General features: G+C 48.2%; 1 protein-coding gene across 1 annotated transcript in view; it reads left to right on the top strand.

Annotated features, from left to right (window-relative positions):
- The first annotated feature begins 10277 nt into the window (after window positions 1–10277).
- Window positions 10278–20991, top strand: part of NCAM1 (neural cell adhesion molecule 1) — a 52178-nt gene continuing 41464 nt past the window's right edge. Inside the window, exons 1-8 of the mRNA XM_031062385.1 lie at window positions 10278–10290; window positions 14021–14095; window positions 14467–14690; window positions 15148–15265; window positions 16233–16370; window positions 16781–16898; window positions 17987–18159; window positions 18960–19102. Coding sequence (XP_030918245.1) covers window positions 10278–10290; window positions 14021–14095; window positions 14467–14690; window positions 15148–15265; window positions 16233–16370; window positions 16781–16898; window positions 17987–18159; window positions 18960–19102 — 1002 coding nt within the window. The remainder of the gene's footprint in view (window positions 10291–14020; window positions 14096–14466; window positions 14691–15147; window positions 15266–16232; window positions 16371–16780; window positions 16899–17986; window positions 18160–18959; window positions 19103–20991) is intronic.

Consider the following 20991-nt stretch of genomic DNA (forward strand, 5'->3'; position numbering starts at 1 on the left):
TGTTTTTTCCCTGCTTTTTTCCCTGCTTTTTCCTGGGTTTTTTTCCTGCTTTTTTCCTGCTTTTTTCCTGCTCCTCATGAGTCCTTGTGGAGCAGCAGAGCCCTTGGAGGAGCCCTTTGGTGCTGAAATAGCGCAGCCCTGGTGCTCCTGGGGGGTGCTAATAGCTTAATTGTCACTTGCAGCTCCTCTTGATTTTCAGCTTCTTTATCCTCTGAAAGGTGATAAAATAAGGCCAAAAAATCCAGAGGCATTTTCCTTTCTAAGCCTCCTTTTTCCAGGCTTCTGAAATGTATTTATGCACAGGGCTCCTCCTAACAAAGGCCTCTTTGAGGGTCCTGTGGTCGTCTAACATTCCCTCCTTTCACATGAAATTAAGGGCTGTGATTTACTGCAGTGACCTGAGTGCCTGAGTGCTCTCATTTACAGCCAGCACGGCTTTTTTTCCCCTCTTTTTTTTTCTTTTTTTCCCTATTTTTTTTCTTTTTCTTCTTTTTCTAATTTCTTTTTTTTTTCTATTTTTTCTCTTTTTTCCCCCTATTTTTTTTCCTCTTTTTTCTTCTTTGGGATCTGTAGGATTTTTCCTGTTTTTTTCCTTTTCCCCTGTGGGATTTTTCCAGTGCTTTCCTCTCCTCCTGTGGGCTCTGTAGGATTTTTCCTGATTTTTTTTTCTTTCATTCTGTAGGATTTTTCCTGGTTTTTTTCTTTCCTTCTCTAGCATATTTCCTGGTTTTTGTTTCTTTTTCTTTCATTCTGTAGCGTATTTCCTGGGTTTTTTTCCTCTCCTTCTGTGGGATTTTTCCTGTTTTTTCCCTCTCCTCCTGTGGGCTCTGTAGGATTTTTCCTGATTTTTTTTTCTTTCATTCTGTAGGATTTTTCCTGGTTTTTTTTCCTCTCCTCCTGTGGGCTCTGCCTTTTTCCCTGGCAGGTGCTGGAGGAGGGCTGGGCTGCTCCAGTCCCTTGAGAACCTGGTGGAGATCCCATTAAAAGCTGGGTTAATTGGGAGCTGTCTGCACTGCTCAGCCTGCCTCTCCTGGGAGCTGCTTTATTGCAGGAAATACAAATTCAGGACGAGGACTTGCACAAGGAAAAAAAGGCCAAAGCTGGAATGGGGAAAAAGGAATTTATTCCTTTCCTTTAATCATGACTGAGTTTGTGTTGGGTGCAGCTCCCAAACCAGACTGTGACGTTGCTTTGCTGGTATTTTATGCTGCCTTTAGCCAGATTAGCTGTAAAATAAAGGATGAAAATGCAGTTTTTTCGCAGAGTGGATGGTGGCTCAGCACAGGGGCTGCTGAGAATGTCCCTCTGCCTTGCTCAGTTTATTATTCTTGGCATGCAGCACAAACCCACTGAGAAGTGCTGCAGTCACCCTGGGCAGTGAAATTCCTCTCTTGCCTTTGCTGTAAGAAGTTTTTCCACTCCCATTTTCAGCCTGCTGCTCCCTCGGATGTGGCAGTGCAGTTGTGCTGCTCTGTCATCCTCTGTCTCCTTTTCTTCCTCTTGTTTTTATCTGTCCTTGTCTGTCTTGTCCTTCACTCCAGCAGGAACAAAACTCCCTTTGTGGCTGCAAACCCGGTGCCAAATGCTTGGAATAACTGTAGCAGTGCACGAGTGAATGTAAACCTTCAAAGGGGCAGTAAATTCCTTTTAATGCCATCCTATAACAACCAGAATTCCCAGTTTAATAACTGGGGCAGGGCAAGGCTTGACCTGGTTGTTTGGTGCAAGCATTCACTTGCTTGGCTGGGTTCAGAGATTGTGTGTTCAGCTCTGCAGCCGTTTGCTGTTAATGATGCTGCATTCATTAACATCCTAATGAGAGCCTGGGCTCCCTTCCTGGGCCACATCCTTCCCTTCCCTGAGTCCCTGCTTCCATCCAGGCTGGAGTGCAGCTGATTTACTGTGTCTGGGGAGGGGAAGGGCACTGGAGGCACAGGGATCAGCCATTGCTGATCATGTATTATTTTAATTATTAATAATACTAAATAATGGACAAGAATTATGACGATGATTATTTTTATTATTACTACACTATATGTACATCTAATATAATACATTATAATATATTATAATACATATATACATATTATATATTATTATTTTTATTATTTATATTATTATAATATATATATTATTATTATTTGTACATTATATGTTCATATAATATATTATAGTACCTATAATAATCTATTATAATACATATATACATATATAATACATGGATGTGTACATATATACATATGTAATATATTATAATACATATAATATAATACATTATAATAATACATTATAATACATATATACATACATAATACGTGGATGCATACATATATACATATATAATACGTTATAATACCTATCATATAATACATTATAATAATCTATTATAATATATACATATATAATACATGTATGTATACACATATACACATATTATAACGTTGCTGTTTGCAGCGTTGCGCAGGAATCTGCTGTGGCATTTCTGGGGTCACCATGCCCGAACTGAGGCCATTCATTATTCAGGGAGGATTTGCTGTTAGTGCCAGCTCTGCCTCCTGCAGAAGCTCCTGGGTTGAGTTTGCATTTTGGGCTGAGCCAAGCAGAGCAGAAGCAGTTGGGGATGAGTGGACAAGTTTTCCTTTCCCATCAGGGGCTCTGGGATAAGGAATGTTGGTTATTTTACCTCTCTTGGTCTGCGTTGTGCTCGTGCTTCTTGCAGCCTGTCCCAGCTGCTTTTTTCTCCTGGGGAGGGGCCACGTTCATGGGATTTCGTTGTGGGACCCAGGAGTACAAAAATAAACCCTCCCAGCCCCACTGTGGCCTTCATTCCAGCAGCAAGCAGTTGTTAGTGGCAGCAGAAATCCGTCCCAGAGATGCAGAAATAGCAGTGGCAGAGCTGGAGCGGGCTCTGGGCAGGGGCCCATCTGCTCCTGGTAAAAATGTGGGGAGAGAGAATGCAGAAAATACAGAAAATACAGAAAAGTGGTGGCTGCTCCCACTCCTCCCTTTCTGCATCTGCCCAGAGTCTCAGGATATCCTGAAGCCACCAGGATCAGCCAAGTCCAGCTCCTGGCCCTGCACAGACACCCCAAAATCCCAGCAGAGAGGGGTGTTTGTGCAGCAGAAAGTGAATTAATATTGCTTTTCCGCTTGCTGAACCAGCTTTGGTGCCAGCTCTTTGTCCCTCATAAGGCATCCTGGAAAATGGGAACACCAAGTCCTTTTTGCCCTTCCATGGCCATTAACCTTGTGTTGTCTGCCTGAATCCAGGTTTTTTTCTGAGTTAGAGTGGAAAATGCTGCTGTCCTTGGGTGCAGTGGTGGTTCCTGGCTCTGTGTGTAATGCAGGGTGCAGGTTTGTGCTGGGATTTTTGGAGAATTTCATTTGGGTGAAAGAGGGCAGGTTGGAATCCTGTGCTGTGAGTGCCTGACTTGTAGGAACAAAGAAATGTGGTTTAATTTCACTGAAATTTGGTTTAATTTCACTGAAATTGAGTTTAATGTCACTGAAATAAAGGCAGTTTCTTGGCAGTCCTGACCTGTCAGAATCCAGATTATCCACAGTGAATATTGGGGCTGAACTGAGCCATTCCTGGTAGGTTTTTCCTTTATTCCTTTCTGGATCTTTTGAAGGAGCAAATCAGCAGAGTGCTGCTTTCTGACCTTAAAATACATGGTTTAGGAGGGCAGGAACCCCATCCATGTGTAATTCAGGAAACTGGCAGGAATCCCAGTTTTCATGGACAGTTACAAAGGATTATTTCATGTGCTTGCTGGGCAGGGGATGAAGGGAGCAGGGCTGAAGATGTTTTCCTTTTTATTTTTCTATAAGGAATGTTCAGTTCTCCCCTTGTATTGCCACTGAAGAATGTCAGGGACATTGCTCATCCTGTCAGGATTTTCTGCTGCAGCCTAGACCTGTTCTTTGTCCTTTCTGGCCTTATTTGCCCCAGCTTCCACCAGTATTGTTTTTATTATAAACCAAAAAGAGGATGCATTTACCTTTTACTGTCCATTCAGTCAGATAAACTCAGTAGTTTTGATTTGTGTGGGGGCTTTTTCCTGATCTCTTGATAGGGGAGGGTTTTTATATCCAAGGGAAAAGGTGACATCCTGAACTCTGTTTTTGGGAGGTGGTGAGAAAAGGGCCTGGCAAATAACCAAAGGACTGTGGATAACAAAGAAAACAATTTATTATTTAATGGGAACTGTTGGGAAGAAGGCATTCCAGTTTCATCCCTTCCAGAACCTTCTGCCATGGCTGGTTTTGTGCTGCCTGTCCGCACATTTGATGGGCAATGTTGTGTTGTCCCAAATGAAGTTTTGCACTGATCAGATTCCATTTTTTAGCCTGAAATGATGGGCAGAGTTTGGAGTGTGTGATTTCCCCTCGTGTTCCTGGTTCTGGAATCAGGGCTGGGATTTGGGCTGGAAAAGCAGAGCTGGGCTCTGGTGATGGGGATGGCAGCAGGATGTTGGATCTGGGATGGGTGGGCAATGTTGAGTTGTCCCAAATGAAGTTTTGCACTGATCAGATTCCTTTTCTCAGCCTGAAACGATGGGATGGCAGCAGGATATTGGATCTGGGATGTTCACTGCTCTCTCACTGCTCCCTGGGGATGCTTTAAAGCAAAGAGCAATTAATGGTGGTGATTGCAGGGGGGTTTTAGTGGGGCAGGAGGGGTGGCCAGGCTCTGGCACTCGGCTTTGTGGCTTTGTCCTCTCAGCACATCGATCCCTGCTGTGTCTGGCTCTGGCTTTGTCACTCTGGGGACATTTCCATTCTCCTGCTGCTCTCTGAGGACGTTTCTCTGACTCCTGCTGCCTTTTCTGGCTGTTTTCTGTATTCCAGAGCAGTGCTGCTGTTCTTGTGCTGTCATTTCACACCCAGGAGAGGGCAGGGAGTGTGGGAGGGGAGGAATTCAGAAGGAATCCTCAGGTGCTTTAAAGGTCTTTGCCCTCACAGATCACTGAGCATCTCCTTCCCTTCCTGTTCCCTTGCAGTGAGCAGTTCTTACCCTGTAATTCCAATTAAAACGTTGCAGGTACCAGGAAAACGTGGCCAAGCTGATTGCACGAGAGCCCTGTTGTTAACATCAGTCAAAGACATCAGTGTTCAAAGCCACCTCGGGGTTTTGGGAGTTGTAACCCTTAGCAAAAGTCACCCCAGAGCATCCTGAGCTGGAGAGGACTCAGAAAAATCACCCAGTCCAACTCCTGGCCCTGCAGGGCTCCCCAGCAATCCCACCCTGTGCCTGGGAGTGTTCTTGGCAGAATTTGGGGAATTCAAGTGCAGAATTTGGGGAATTCAAGTGTAGAATGAGGGAAATTCAAGTGCAGAATTCAGGAAATTCAGGTGTAGAATGAAGGAAATTTATGTGTGGTGCTTACGTGGAGTAACTTCTTGCAAGTCTTGGAGTAAATTCTTGCAAGTCTTGGAGTAAATTCTTGCAAGTCTTGGAGTAAATTCTTGCAAGTAGGAGTAAGTTAGCCAGTTGTGTTTGGAGATCACTGGAGATTTTCTTCTGGCACTTTCTTGGCGTAAATTCTTGCAAGTCTTGGAGAAAATTCTTGCAAGTCTTGGAGTAAATTCTTGCAAGTAGGAGTAAGTTAGCCAGTTGTGTTTGGAGATCACTGGAGATTTTCCTTTGGTGCTTTTTTGGAGCAAATTCTTGCAAGTCTTGGAGTAAGTTATTGGAGTTATTTACTTGGAGTAAATTCTTGCAAGTAGGAGTAAGTTATTTCAAGGAGTGTGTTGCTTGTAGAGACCAAGGGAGGTTCAGAGCTGAGCTCCCAACAGTTCTCTTAAATTTTGGGGCACAAAAGCTCAGCTGAAACCTTCTTTGTGTGCCTTGCATGGCTGATGGGTTGCAGTGATTACATTTCTCGTGTTTGTGAATTCTCCCTGGGTTTCCAGGAGCCTCCCCAGAGGCCGGGATGAAGGATGAGGGATGAAGGCTTTTCTTGGCTGCTGGCAATCCGGGCAGTGTTTGTCGTGTCACTCACAGCTGATGCTCAGGGCCTTTGCACCCCCTGGCTGGGCTCAGATTCTTTTTGTTCCTCCCTTGGCATCACCTATTTTTGAGCTTCTGTAAGTGATGTCTAAATTTGGGGTTGTGTGAACTGTTCCTGTTGTTGGAGGGGCTCTGATTTATTGCCTTCACCTTGGCTGTGTTGTATTGGCTTCAGCCAGAGCTGAAGGGGTGCTGAGCAGCAGAGAGCAGTAAAAGATAAGCTCAGTTCTCTCCTGCCTGAAGGGATTTTTGGTTCCTGTGCTTGCTGAGCAAATAGGGCAGTGGATTTGCCTGTTGTTCTTCCCAGCCTTCTGGTTTGGTTATAATAATATTCCAGTTTTTATTAATGATTCTGATAGTCCTGATGAAGTTCTGGAGATTCTTTCTCGGGCAATTAACACACACTGCAAAAGTTGCCCACAAATTCCAGTGCCACTGGAGAGGAGATCAGAGAAAAGAATGAGAAATAATTCTTATCTTGTTGTACTTGTGAACTTGTGGGATGTGTTATGGAGATTTGGTTACCAAGGGGTGGTTTCTTAATTTATCAGTGGTGATATTCTACAAAGTCTACACATGAATTTCCTGAATTCTGCACTTGAATTTCCCTCATTCTACACATGAATTTCCTTCATTCTACACATGAATTTCCTGAATTCTGCAGTTGAATTGCCCAAATTCTACACATGAATTTCCCTCATTCTACACATGAATTTCCTTCATTGTACACTTGAATGGTGATGTTGTTTGGATTGCAGGACCAATTAGGTCTCGTTGTGTTGTGTTTATAAGAGTAATGGGTTTTTCTTTAATAGAGATTGGTTAGTTTTCTCTGAATCATGGAATTAACACTAATTATTGCCCCTTGTAACGGCACTTGAGGATCAAATCTGGGGCTGGCTGGTGGCTGGGGCTTGCAGGGAGCAGGGGCTGCTGCCTCTGAGGAAGAGGAGCAGCTCCTCCCTGGAGCCTCTCCTGCCTGACAAACAGGAATTCTGTGCTCCCTGCATGTGAAAAATGCATATTTTATGGTTGGCTTTTTGCTAATATTCAAATGAATATTGTATGTGTTGTGTTAGAAAGTGATGCTGTATTAATTCTCTTCAGTAGTGTCTTAAATATAGTTTTAGGTTATAACATAATGTTACAATAGAAACGATGCTATGTAGGATACTTTTTTAAAAGAAAGAACTCACACCCAGATGGCAGCCACAGGACACCTCAATCTTTCAGAGAAAGAGAATTTATTGCTGCCTTATCAGAAGAAATGAACTTCTTCCTCCTTGCTCAGCCCTGGAGATGCTGTCAGGATTCAGAGGAAGAAGCTGGCACTGCCCAGACAGAATCCTGTGTTTGAATGGAATTTATGCATCATGGATGAGCTGTATGAATATGCAACAGGCTGTTGCTTTGAAGGGTTAATCCTCTGTTAACGTGGGTCCTTTTTCGGGCTTATTTTGCCCAGAAAGAGGTACCTGGACTGTCCATAACTCTTTGTTTTTATTGTCTCATATTGTCCTAATCCAATTTGTCCAAATTTTTATTACTCTAATTATATTACTATTTTTATAACCATTTTATTACTATTAAACTTTCAAAATGTTAAAAACAAGTGATTGGCATTTTTCAAGCTGCAGGATGCAGTTTGTGCTGCTCAGCACCCTGCCAGGACAACCTGGCTGCTGCAAGAGCAGCCTTGAGTCCTGAGCTTTTACAAATCCTGCTTTTCTCCTCTGCTCCGGGTTCTTCCCTGTCACCCACCCAGATTTCTCTTCCAGCACAGGATTGTAACTTGCTTGGTTTTTAATTAAAGTTGTCCATTCTCTGATTTAATGGCTCCATAAAGCATCCTGGCTTACCCTGCCTCAGGTAAATGAAAATATTTGCTGTGGTAAATAGGACTATTAGTTTTATGATCCATAGCAATAAAAAGCTTTTATCAAGAATGTCATCAAAAGAGGCATAAAATTGTGTTCCATGTAAAAAAACACTGAGATGTCTGGGAAGTTTTACTGCAATTCATAAATTTCTGTAGGAAAAGGTGTTAATGGGATCATTTTTTGCTGTGCCTTGTGGTCATTTAAAAATTGAAAGCTCTGGTGAGCAGATCCTGCACAAGGAAATGATGGGGTCACAAGGTGGACATAATTGGAATTATTCCCTTTTCCCTGCGCAGATTCCCCACATCAGCTTGGCCGTGTCACTCTGTTCAGGAGCAGAATAATTCTGACTGAAATGGAGCAGAGGAGAAACCTCTCTGGGTTCCCTGCCTGTGTTTTTGTGCTGCCTGGGCCCTGATTTCAGCTGGATGGCCAAGCACACCCTTCCCTGGCGCTGAAATAATCCCAGGGATGGGTGGGTTTGGCTGGGAGACCCCCCTGTCCCTTGGGGGGTGTGCTGGGTGAGACCCCCAGGGCAGGGGGGTTCCTCAGTGCCCAGGCTGGGCTCTTTGACAGAATAATTTGAATTATGTTGGCTCTGGAAGTGAACTGCAGCTGGTTTTCCTGCAGCAGGGGGTGAACTGCCTTTCTGCCCCCCTCAGCATCCAGCAGGTCCTGCTGGAAATGGGGAATTCCAGCGGAAATGGGGATTTTCATCCCTGCAGTGGGCAGGGCAGGCAGAAGGGCGGCTGGAGGCAGAGCTTTGCCCAGGAGCAGAGCTGCCCTGGCTCTGGGTGCTGTGCCAGAGCTGAGTCCTTCCCCAGAGCCCCCTGTGCGTTTGGGATTGGGGTGGGACAGGGCAGGGGTGCTCCCCCTGTGCCTGCTGCACTCCTGGGGTGCTCAGCAGCAGGGTGGGGAGCAGCCCCCACAGCCAGGGCCACCGGCTGGGCTGGGTGTCCTTGTTTTGGGGTGTCCCACCCCTGGAGGTGCCTTGGTGTCTTTATTTTGGGATGCTCCTGCCCTGCAGGTGCCTTTGGGAACACCTTTCCATATTTTGGGGTGTTCCTCCCCTGCAGGTGAATTTGGTGTCTTTATTTTGAGGTGTCCCTCCCCTGGAGGTGCCTTTGGGCACACCTTCCTTTATTTAGGGATGTCCCTCCACTTTAGGCTCACCTTATTTTGGGACATCCCTCCCTTGGAGGTGGCTTTGGGCACATCTCTATTTTGGGATTCCTCCCCTGAAGGTGAATTTGGTGTCTTTATTTTGGGGTATTCGACACCTGAAGGTGGCTTTGGGCTCACCTTTATTTCGGGCTGTCCCTCCCCTGAAGGTGGATTTTGTTTCTTTATTTCGGGCTGTCCCTCCCCTTTGGACCCCCTTTATCTGGGGCTGTTCCGTGCTGCTCCTGCCCTCTCTCCAGGCCCTGCCATTCCCCCAAGGGCTCCTCCATCCCCTCCTCCCGTTCCTGGCAGATTTAGGGAGCGGTTGCCATGGCGACGGGGGAGGAATTGGATCCGCAGCCCAGCTGGGATCAATCCCAGCTGCTGCCTCCTCCTCCTCCCGAGCACTCCGCGCATTTTTAATAAAGTGACCGTGCACAGGAGCCTTGTCTTTGTCTTGTTAAGCCTTTGTTGTGCATTAAACCCCCAGGGCTTTCACCATAATCTGCTGCAAATCCCGCCCTTGCTCCACGAGCTGTGCCCGCTACATCCAGGAGATGTTCCTTTCCTGATGGTTTTTATTCCTGGAATTGGGTTTAATTGGTGAATCGTTGCTAGAAATGAGGGAAATTAAAGGTACAGCCTATGAGAATGGAGCCAGGGGTTCGGTGGCACCTGAATTCATCCCTGCTGGGCTTTGTTTGCCCAGATATTCTGGATGTTTTGATTTTGGGTTTTTTGATTATGGTTTTTTTAATTCTGGCATTTTTGATTCTGTTTCTTTTTTTTTTTTTATTCTGGATTTTTTGATTCTGAGTTTTCTCTGGGTTTTGGTGCAGTAATGCATCGTTTCCTGGGTTACCTGTGACAGGAGCACAGGATTCCTGCTCCTGGGGACCCCCTCCAAGGCAAACCCCATCCAAATCCCCTCCTGGGCTCAGAGTGGGAGGGAGAGCCCTTAGAACTGAGTTTAGCCCTTAGAACTGAATTTAACCTTTGATGGGAGCTGCAGTGTGGGCACATCCCTGGGGATGTGAGTGTGGGGTGGGGATTTCAGGAGATGAGGATTCCAGGTGAGGATTCCAGAAGGATTTCAGGAGGTGAGAATTCCAGAAGGATTTCAGGAGGTGAGGATTCCGGGTGAGGATCCCAGAAGGATTTCAGGAGATGAGGGTTTCAGGAGGTGAGGATTCCAGGTGAGGATCCCAGAAGGATTTCAGGAGATGAGGATTCCAGGTGAGATCCCAGAAGGGTTTCAGGGGATTCCAGAAGGATTTCAGTCCTTGCTGAGCTCCAGGTGGGACCTCTCAGGGTCAGTGCTGAGCTGATGGAGGCTGGAAAGGAGCAGTGCTTTTGTGGCAAGGGAGGGATGTGAACTCCCATTCATCTGAGGGAATAGGACCCCACAGTAAATCCCTAATTTGATGTATTTAGTGTTCCAGGATACTCCTTTTGTGAGCCAGAGCAGTGTGAGCACTCATATTCCCGTTCCTGGTGTGCCCCCTTTGGAATTTGTGCAGCCACAGACCCAATTCCCAATAATTGACTTTATTTACTTTATTTCCTGCCCAGGTACAGCCTCCTGCCTTAAGCTCAGTCTGAGCCCTGCAGGGACACAGCCTCCCTGCCTGTTACCAAAACCACAGCTTAATTTGAGCTCATTGCTTTTGTTGAGATGCAAAACTAATTATATTGAACTACAGATGAACAGGAAGTTGCATTAGCAAATTTGTTGTCTTTTCTTTTTTTTTTTTTTAATCAATGGGGAATTATTCAGCATTTTTTGGGGGCTGGGGAACTTTATAACCAGATAAAAGATACGGGGGAGGGCAGAGCTATAAAAAGTGTTATTGTGTGATTATGAAGAGGCCTTTTAATGCAGTTATTATGTGATGCTAAAAAGGCCTTTATTGCTTGAAGTTGGAAGCAGAATACAAATGGGCTCGCAGTGTCTATTAAATGAAGAGTGGAAAAAATAGTCCCCATTTCCCTGAGCTGCAAAGCAAAAATAACGATTAAACAGCGATTAAAATCAGCAGTGCTGGCTTTGTGTGTGAGCTCACAGCCCGAGCTGAGGGTGGGGATGGTTGGGGAGATTGCAGGTGTGAAAAACGCCAATCACTCATTTTTAAAATTTTAGAAGTTTAATAGTAATAAAATGGTTATAAAATAGTCATGGAATTAGAGTAATAAAAATTTGGACAACTAGGATTAGGACAATATGAGACAATAAAAACAAAGAGTTATGGACAGTCCAGGTACCTCCTTCTGGGCAAAATAAGCCCAAAAAAGGACCCACGTGAGCAGAGGATTAACCCTTTAAAGCTACAGCCTTTTGCATATTCATACAGCTCATCCATGATGCATAAATTCCATTCAAACACAGGATTCTGTCTGGGCAGTGCCAGCTTCTTCCTCTGGATCCTGACAGCGTCTTTAGGGCTGAGCAAGGCAGAAAGAAGTTCATTTCTTCTGATAAGGGAGCAATAAATTCTCTTTCTCTGAGAGATTTGGGTGTCCTGTGGCTGCTGTCTCAGTGCGGGTCCTTTCTTTAAAAAAAGTATCTTACATAGCATCGTTTCTATTGTAACATTATAACCTAAAACTATATTTAACACACTACTTAAAAAAATTAATACAGCATCACTTTCTAACATAACAGATATAATATTCATTTGAATATTTGCAAAAAGCCAATTATAAAATACCCATTTTTCACAGCAGGCACAGCCCCTTGTTCTGGGGGCCTGTTTGTCCAGGTGACAGTGGCAGCAAACCCTGCTGCTGCTGCTGGAGCTGCTCCTGCAGCCAGGGCTGGGCTCTCTGGTGTGAAATGAGGACAGAGGAGCTGGGAGTGTCACTCACATTTTCTGAAAAATCTCATCACCAGGATTTTCTGAAAAATCTGAAAAATTTCAGAAATTTTTCTGGAAAATCCCTTCGCCAGGATTTCTTCACCTGGGAAGCTGAGAAGCCTCAGAGAAAAATGGAAACAATGATTATCTGATTGGCTTCTCATGTGTTTTGCTGCTCTGGAATGTGTTTGGACATTGTTTACCAACAGGTGGGTGTTTCATTAGTTTCATGTGAATTGTTTTAACTCAATGTTCAATCACAGCCAAGCTGTGTCAGGACTCTGGAAGGAGTCAGGAGTTTTTCGTTATTATCTTTTTAGGCTTCTCTCTGTATCCTTTCTGTATTCTTTAGTATAGTTTTAGTGCACTAAACCCCCAGGGCTTTCACCATAATCTGCTTCACTCACAGGCTCTGCAAATCATTCTTTATTCTGTATTTCCAGTGGGATAACCCCTGCTTGTGTGATTTCCTCCTGTTGTGTGCAGCTGATGTGGCACAGCCAGGCTGAAAAAAGCTGTAAAGGTGCAGCCCAGGGGCTGAATTTGGGGTGATGGAGAGTTCAGTGCTTTCCACAGGGCCTGGGGCAGAAATCACCTGGACATGGAATGAGAGGCATTGACCAGCCCAGCCAGGGCTGCATTTGCAGACTGGGGAGAAAAATCTGAATTTCTGTCAGATCTCAGAGGGTTCCTATTTCAGCAGTGCTGAGCAGAGAAGTGCTCTGGAAACCTTTCCTTGGGCTGGTTTTCCCAGCTCAGGAACTCCAGGGATACCTGAATTGTCCCTGTCTGGTGTCCCTGCAGGATGTGCAGCCCCCTGTGTGACCCCGGGCAGAACTGGAGCCCTCAGCACCCCCAGCTCTGCTTCTGGCTGAGTCCTGACTGGGTTCTTGGGGTTTGGGGTATTTGGAATTTACCAGGACAGCTGCTGAACTGCAGGGACGAGAGCCAGCAAAGTGCGGGACCCTGCACTGGGGTTATCCCAGCTCCCATTGTTGCTTCTCCTGGACAGAAGTGCTGTGTCAGGGGGGTTGTTGGCCACAGGAACGTGCTCAGAACATCCTGCTATTGCTGTGCTTTCCCGCTGAGGGCAGGCAGAGCTCCCCCAGCTCCAGGCTCAGTGCCTGACCCCCCAGCCCAAGTGTTTCCCCAGTGCTTTAAGAAGTGTTGCCATTGGCACGCACAGCCAGGTTTTAATTTCTGAACCAATGCTTGTTTCTCATAACCCCAGGTGTGCTTGGCAGCTGGAATAATGCCTCTGTGGTCTGGAGGTAAAATTAGCTGCTCTGGGAGAGAGATTTTCAGCTTTTCGTGCACTACATGAAAGCACAGAGGGTGTTTTCCAAAGAAAACCTATTTTGGCGTCCTCAAATTCAACTTGACCCGGGCTTGTTAGGCCACAGATCTGCTGTGGAATTAAGCTATAGCTGAAGGGGAGCCAGAATCCAATTACATTTTCTGCCTAATGGGTCATAATTTATGCAATGAAGAAGGAGGCAGGGATGATGCTGGGGGAAAAGGGCACTGGGCCTGCATGGGTGTGCGCTGGGAGGGGCTGCTGTAAATGGGAATGGACAGGGCAGAGGTGCTGTCCTTTGGTTTAAAAAGGTTTAAAACCTTCCTCTGGTGTTTCAAACCTTGTTCTGGTGTTTAAAACCTTGTTCTGGTGTTTGAAACCCTCTCTCTCCTTTAAAACCCTTCTCTCATGTTTAAAACCTTCCTCTGGCGTTTCGAACCTTGTTGTGGTGTTGAAAACCTCGTTATGGTGTTTAAAGCCTTGCTGTCATGTTTAAAACCCTTCTGTCTTGTTTAAAACCTTCTTCTCATGTTTAAAACCTTCCTCTGGTGTTTAAAACCTTGTTCTCGCGTTGAAAACTTTGTTCTGGTGTTTAAAACCCTTCTCTCCTGTTTTAAACCCTTCTCTCTTGTTTAAAACCTTCCTCTCATGTTTAAAACCTTCCTCTGGCGTTTAAAACCAGCCGTTCAGATCAGAAAACAGGTGTCATCCTGGGCTGTAAATTGAATGAGGGATCCATGGGGACTGTAAGGCTGGCCAAGGTGTTTTGCTGGAGCCCACAGCCCGTGTCTGACTGTGCTCATTCCCTTCCCAGCCTCTCTCCAAGTGGACATCGTTCCAAGCCAGGGGGAGATCAGCGTTGGAGAGTCCAAGTTCTTCTTATGTCAAGGTGGGTGCTGGCCAGAGGCCCCTGGGTTCATGGAGACAGACCCTGCTGGGATGGCACTGCTGCTGTGGGGTCACTCAGAGCCTGGGCTTTGGGGCATGCTGGGCTCTCCCACCGTGCTGTGGGGTCAGTCAGACCCTCAGCAGTGGGTTTGGGGCTGTGCAGGGCTGGACTGTCTCACTGAGGTGTGGGGTCAGTCAGACCCTCAGCAGTGGGTTTGGGGCTGTGCAGGGCTGGACTGTCTCACTGAGGTGTGGGGTCAGTCAGACCCTGGGGTTTGGGCCATGCAGAGCCCTCAGCAGTGGGGTTTGGGGCAGACCCTGTGGTTTGGGCCGTGCAGTCCTGGCCTGTCTCACCCTGCTCTCTCTCTGCAGTGGCCGGGGAGGCCAGGTCCAAGGACATCTCGTGGTTCTCCCCGAACGGGGAGCGGCTGAGCCCGGGCCAGCAGCGCATCTCGGTGGTGCGCAACGATGACTCCTCCTCCACGCTCACCATCTACAACGCCAACATCGACGACGCCGGCATCTACAAGTGTGTGGTCAGCAGCCCCGAGGAGGGGGACTCCGAGGCCACTGTCAACGTCAAGATTTTCCGTAAGGCAGCCCCCCCGACTCTCTCCTTACCCCCCTGGCTTTTTTCTTTCCCCCCTGGCTCTTTCCTTGCCTCCCCTCTGTTGAATTTGCAGGCAACCCCGATGAGGGGAGAGATGAGTGAATCTGACTCCATCTTCTCAGAAGGCTGATTTATTATTATATTATATTATATTAAAAGAAATTATATACTAAAACTATACTGAAGAAAGAGGAAGGCTACATCAGAAGGTTAAACAAGAATGATAATGAAAGCTTGTGACTGACTCCTCAGAGTCCAACACAGCTGGCTGTGATTGGTCATTAATTAAAAACAATTCACATGGAACCAATCAAAGACGCACCTGTTGATAAACAACCTCCAGACAACATTCCCAAGCAATCAGATAATACTGTTTTCATTCTTTTCTGAGGCCTCTCAGCTTTCCAGGAGAAAACCCTGTGCAGAGAGGATTTATTTTTCAGAAACCATCAGGGCGCCACTGTCCCTACCTTGATGGCGGTGGAGGCGATCTGGATGGGGTGCAGCCGGCGCAGGGTGCTGTCCCTGTCGATGAAGTAGGAGGCTGCCAGCTGGTGCAGGGTCTCCAGGGTCACCACAGAGCTGTTGGCGCTGGGGTCACTCCCTTCTGACCTCTTGCTCAGCTTCCGTTTGTCCACAAAAATTGTGAGCGACTCCTCTCCTGGGCAGGGAGAGAGAAGCCCCAGCAGGCATCAGCAACGTGCAACAGTACAGGGAGATTTTGTAAACATTCAACTTGAAGAACATACTAAATATGTTTATTTCCAAGGTCACTTAGTGCAGTCATTCTGTAGTGTTCTGTCTTGGCATAAAAGAAAATGAAACCAGTGTAATACTTGAGATGCTTGTTTGTTTCCTTCTCTCATAGCCGATTTTAGAAGAAAGGCACCTTGTTACACCTTGTTATGAGCAACCATGTGCTTTCTAATCAATTCAGCAGTGCCTGAAATCTGATAGAACAGTTGCTTTGAACCAAGTTTTTGTAACTGAAAAATGTGGAGGTTTCAGAAAGTTGGTGTTCTTCCAAAAGAAAATAGAAGCTCCGGCATCTTGTGTTGTGGATTTCTCACTTCCTATCTCTTCCCAGCTGAGCAGGTTTCCCACACCTGGCACACAGGTGGTGAGGCTGGAGCCCCTGGGCAGGGGGATGAGGCCCAAACTGCTCTCTGGCTGTGCAAATGTGTCTGTGGGACCTCATGGTGGGGCTGAGGCCACCTTCTGCTGTGGGTTGGGCTGGGAGCACAGAGCCCACCCAGGGAGGAGAATGTGAGGCTGAAAATCCTGTTGGTTGAGATAAAAACAGTTTAATAAAGCAAAGCAAACCAAGGAGTTCCTTCAGTGCTCCCCATCATTCAGCCAGGTCTGCTGTGTCCCCCTGGATCTGTTCACCTCCCTGAGCACAGACCAGGGGCAGAGGCAGATCCAGCTCCAGCAGCATCTCCATTCCTGGTGGGGAGGGAGATTTGAGGAGAGGAGAGGGAGAGGAGAGGCTGAGTGAGCTTCCCTTGCCTTTCTTTGTGCTTTGCAGTGCGCTTCATCGTCCTGTCCAACAACTACCTGCAGATCCGGGGCATCAAGAAGACAGATGAGGGCACCTACAGGTGTGAGGGGAGGATCCTGGCCCGTGGGGAGATCAACTTCAAGGACATCCAGGTCATCGTCAACGGTGAGGGGCTCAGAGCAGCACCTCACCCCAGGCTGTTGCTGGAGCTGCTGCCTCACACTCACACCCTCCTCTTCCTCTGCTGTGTCCATTAAAATGTCTGTGGGACACAGGGAGTGTTTGCCAGGTGTTTACAGGAGAATAACACCTCGAGGAACCTGAAGGTCAGAGTGAGGAGCTGAGCTTGGTGGCACTCACGAGTGGTTCTGGCCACCACACTGATTTCTTTTGTGTCTCCCCACCCACTGTCCTTTCTCCCCTGTGCTGATGACTTTGGCCATGCCTTAAACTCACTGATCAAGCCCTGCAGGTGGTGCTGACAGGGTTTTTGGGTGCCACCAGAGGTGCCCAGGAGCTCCCTGTGGCTCACCCCTTTGTCCTCCCCAGCTCACCCTGGCTCTGCTCTCTTGCAGTGCCTCCCTCTGTGCGTGCCAGGCAGAGCACCATGAACGCCACTGCCAACCTCAGCCAGTCTGTCACCCTGGCCTGTGATGCCGATGGCTTCCCCGAGCCCACCGTGTCCTGGACAAAGTAAGATTTCTTTGTGCAGGGTCCTGCTGGCCTGGGGGTGCCTTCCCTGCAAAGGGAAGGGAATGTTCTGGCTGGGATGAGCTGATTTCCCTCACAGCAATGGCCTCATGATGGGGCTGAGGTCACCTTGTTGTATTTTCTGGGACAAAGGAAGGAATGATGAGTCTGACTCCATGTTCTCAGAAGGCTTATATTATATATTATATTATATTATATTATATTATATTATATTATATTATATTATATTATATTATATTATATTATATTATGCTGTACTAAATAATAAAGAGAGGATACAGACAGAAGGCTAAAAAGATAATAATGAAAAACTCCCGACTCCTTCCAGAGTCCTGACACAGCTTGGCTGTGATTGGCCATTGAGTCAAAACAATTCACGTGAAACCAATCAAACAATCACCTGTTGGTAAACAATGTCCAAACACATTCCAGAGCAGCAAAACATAGGAGAAGCAAGTCAGATAATTATTGTTTTCATTTTTATTTGAGACTTCTCGCTTTCCAGGAGCAAAATCGTGGGCAAAGGGATTTTCCAGAAAATACGACAGTGACACCACCTTCTGCTGTGGGTTAGGCTGGGGGAACAGAGCCCACCCAGGGAGGAGAATGTGAGGCTGAAAATCCTGTTGGTTGAGATAAAAACAGTTTAATAAAGCAAAGCAATCCAAGGGATTCCTTCAGTGCTCCCCATTGCTCAGCTATGTCCCCTCCCAGCTCCCTGCAGGCCCTGCCAGGTGTGATTCCCACTCCAGGGACTCTGTTCTTGGAGTTCTGCAGCCTTTGGTGAAGGTTAGGAGCACAGAGGGACCTGGAAAAGCTGATGGCAGCTTGGAGTGGTGCCTTGGTAGGCAAGAAACCACCTGTGGTGGGGGTTACAGCTCTGTGCTGTGCCAGGAGGTGAGAGCTGGGGCAGGAAGGGGTGGGAATGGGTCTCCAGCTGAGCTCTGGAGCCCAGGGGCAGAGGAGAAGGAGCTGATTATTCTGAGCTCAGGGCAATAACTGCATGGACAGGCCTGAAGCAGGCTGGGCTGGCTGCTGCCACCACAGCCCCGTGTGCTCTGTGCCCCCAGGGATGGAGAGCCCGTGGAGGAGGTGGAGGAGGAGGAGGACAAGTACAGCTTCAACTCGGACGGCTCCGAGCTGGTGATCCACAGGGTGGACAAGAGCGACGAGGCCGAGTACATCTGCATTGCTGAGAACAAGGCTGGGGAGGCCGACGCCACCATCCACCTCAAAGTCTTTGGTAACAGCCCCTAGCAGCCCTGGGGGGAGCTGGGGGAGCTCTTTGTCTCAGTTAATTCATGCCTGCTGCTGTGCCCGTGCCCCTCTGCCCCCCTGGGTGTGTTGGAGCTGCTGTCTGGAGCCATCCATCCTGTCCATCCCAGCTCCTGTCTGCTCCAGCACAGGCAGGGCTGCTGGGTCAGACCCACAGCCTGCTGGAAATGCCCTCCAGGATATTTCCTGGAGTCCTGAATCCACCAAAGCTGCTGTTGAAAGGGTTTTAGCACCTGAGTGGGGCTTGCTGCAGCCTGGATGGGGAGGTGAGCTCACCCCAGCACTGTGGGAGTGCCCTCAGGCTTGCAGGGGTGAATCAGGAGCTTTCCTGCCTCCCAGGGGTCTGGAAGTGCTGGGGAATATGGAATTCTGCCTGCCTCCCAGGGGTCTGGAAGTGCTGGGGAATGTGGAATTCTGCCTGCCTCCCAGGGGTCTGGAAGTGCTGGGGAATGTGGAATTCTCCCTGCCCTGTGTGCAGCCACCTGCCCAAGCCCTTAGCAAAGGGCTGGTTTGGGCAGGGAGGTGGGAGGGGGAGCTGGTAATCCCAGGGGTGAACATTTGTACCCTCTGAACTGGCTCCTCCTTGGAGCCTCGGCTGTGGGAATGAGCACAAGAGGTTTTCCAGGTCCTTCCCTTCCGCAGGAGGTGCCCTGGTGGAAGCCCCTGTGCTCCTTGCCCAGCTGGCAGGAGATGGTCCCAGCTCTCCCCAGTGCTGCTCACCCTGAGCCCCCCTGAGCCAAGGCTCCTTTTCCTCCTGCTCCTCCCCAGCCAAACCCAAGATCACCTACGTGGAGAACAAGACAGCCATGGAGCTGGAGGATCAGATCACGCTCACCTGCGAGGCCTCGGGGGACCCCATCCCCTCCATCACCTGGAGGAGCTCCAGCAGGAACATCAGCAGCGAGGAGAAGGTAAAGGTGTAAAGGTGCAGCCCTGCCAGGCCTGGGGGGCTCAGCACAGCCCCTGGCCCTGCATGGGGGCATGGGGGGCACAGGGGGCTGTGCTGCTGCTGGGGGGGCACAGGGGGAGCTGTGCTGCTGCTGCTGGGGGGACACTGACACACCTGGGGTACACCTGGGGCACTGCCACTGCTGGGGCATTGCCACACCTGGGGCATTGCCACACCTGGGGCAGTGCCAGAGATGCCACACCTGGGGCACTGCCACAGGTACCACACCTGGGGCAGTGCCACGCCTAGGGCACACCTGGGGCAATGCCACACCTGTGACAGTGCCACACCTGTGACAGTGACACACCTGGGGCCATGCCATAGGTGCCACACCTGGGGCAGTGCCACACCTGGGGCAGTGCCACCTGTGCCCTCCTGTGGGAGCCACCTGGGCTCTGAGCAGCTGGGGAGTCCTTGTGCAATCCCTGCTGTGTTCACTGGGGGAGATTCAATTGGGGAGCCCCCAAACCCTGTTCAGAGCAGTTCCTCCAGCTGCAGGGAACATCTGGCAGGGGGGATGAGCCCCCAGAGCTGGGCAGGTGCGGGTGAGGGCTGCTCCCTCTCCAGACCCACAGTGAGCCTGTCCATCCCTGCTCCCTGCTGCCCTCTGACACTGCACATCCCCAGAGCACAAAAGCCTGCCTGCCTTTTGTGCTCACCTGTTCTGTTGATCCCATCAACACCGTTTTGTTCTTAAAAGGCAAAAATAATTAGCAGTTTTTTTCCTTCTTGAAAGAGAGTGCTGGTGTTGTTATTGCTCCTTTAATTAGAGCAGGCTGGGTGTGCTGCTGCTGCTGCTGCACTGGAGATGTTTCACGAGTGATCAGGAGGCAGAATTTGGAGCCAGAGCAGGCCTAGACAGAGGCAGGAGTGAGGAGTTGTTGCTAATTAATAATCTCCTATTAACAGGATGATGTTTTAGGGCTCAGCTGCCTTGGCCATGCCAGGGGCTCTGGCTCAGTGTGACACTGAAAGTCTTGGAGCAACAGAGGTGTCCACTGTCCCTGGTCCCCACAGCTGCTGCCCTGCCCTGCAGCTCCTAAATGAGCTTTTTTAATTGCCCCCATGACGTCAGCCCCTCCCCACGTTGTCCATGTGTAACTTTATTAATCAGGGTGCCAGAGTTCTCCAGCTTCAGTTCTTTCCCAGCATCTCTTGGATCCCAGGGCTGCTGTGAATCCCTGCAATGTGCAGGGAGTGTTTCCAGTGCCTGCAGGAGCTGCAGCCTGCCTGGGGCACCTGTTTGGGCAGGATTGGAGGTTATTTATTCACGGGTTTGTGTCTGGTAGGGAGCCCTGGGAGGTGCCAAGCGCTCCAGTGCTGCTGGCTCTGGAGTTTGGATCCCAGCCGTGGACGGACTTGGGCAGGGAGGGGATGGAAAAGCTGAATAAGTGGTAGAGGAGCCCCCCCTCTGAGGCCAGTGAAACCATCACAGCTCAGTGCAAAACTGCTAACTCATTTTTGCTGGTTTTTGAGACTCTGCTTGCTGCTCTCAGGTGGGTGATCAATAGCAAGGGGAATGTTCATGCTCTGACGCTTGGAGATGGGGGAAAAGCCAAGGTTTGAGGTGCTGCCATGTGTTCATGGGCTGGTTCAAACCTTCAGGGCAAACATTATCATATCCCATGCACTTTCTAGGCTGGATTATTTTGTGTGTGTGTGCATTTTGTTTTGGTTTGTCTTGTACTTTTCTCATTCTCTCTCTTGTGCTCTGAGTTGAGGGAAACCTTTCAGACGTCCAGAAAATCCTGAGGTCAGAACAGCTCTATAAATATTCCACTACAAATTCTATTGGAATATTTAATTCTATTAAATATTCTGTTACAAACGCATATATTCAGTTTATTCTCC

This window comes from Geospiza fortis, unplaced genomic scaffold, assembly GCF_000277835.1.
Source record: "Geospiza fortis unplaced genomic scaffold, GeoFor_1.0 scaffold183, whole genome shotgun sequence".
NCBI lineage: Eukaryota > Metazoa > Chordata > Aves > Passeriformes > Thraupidae > Geospiza > Geospiza fortis.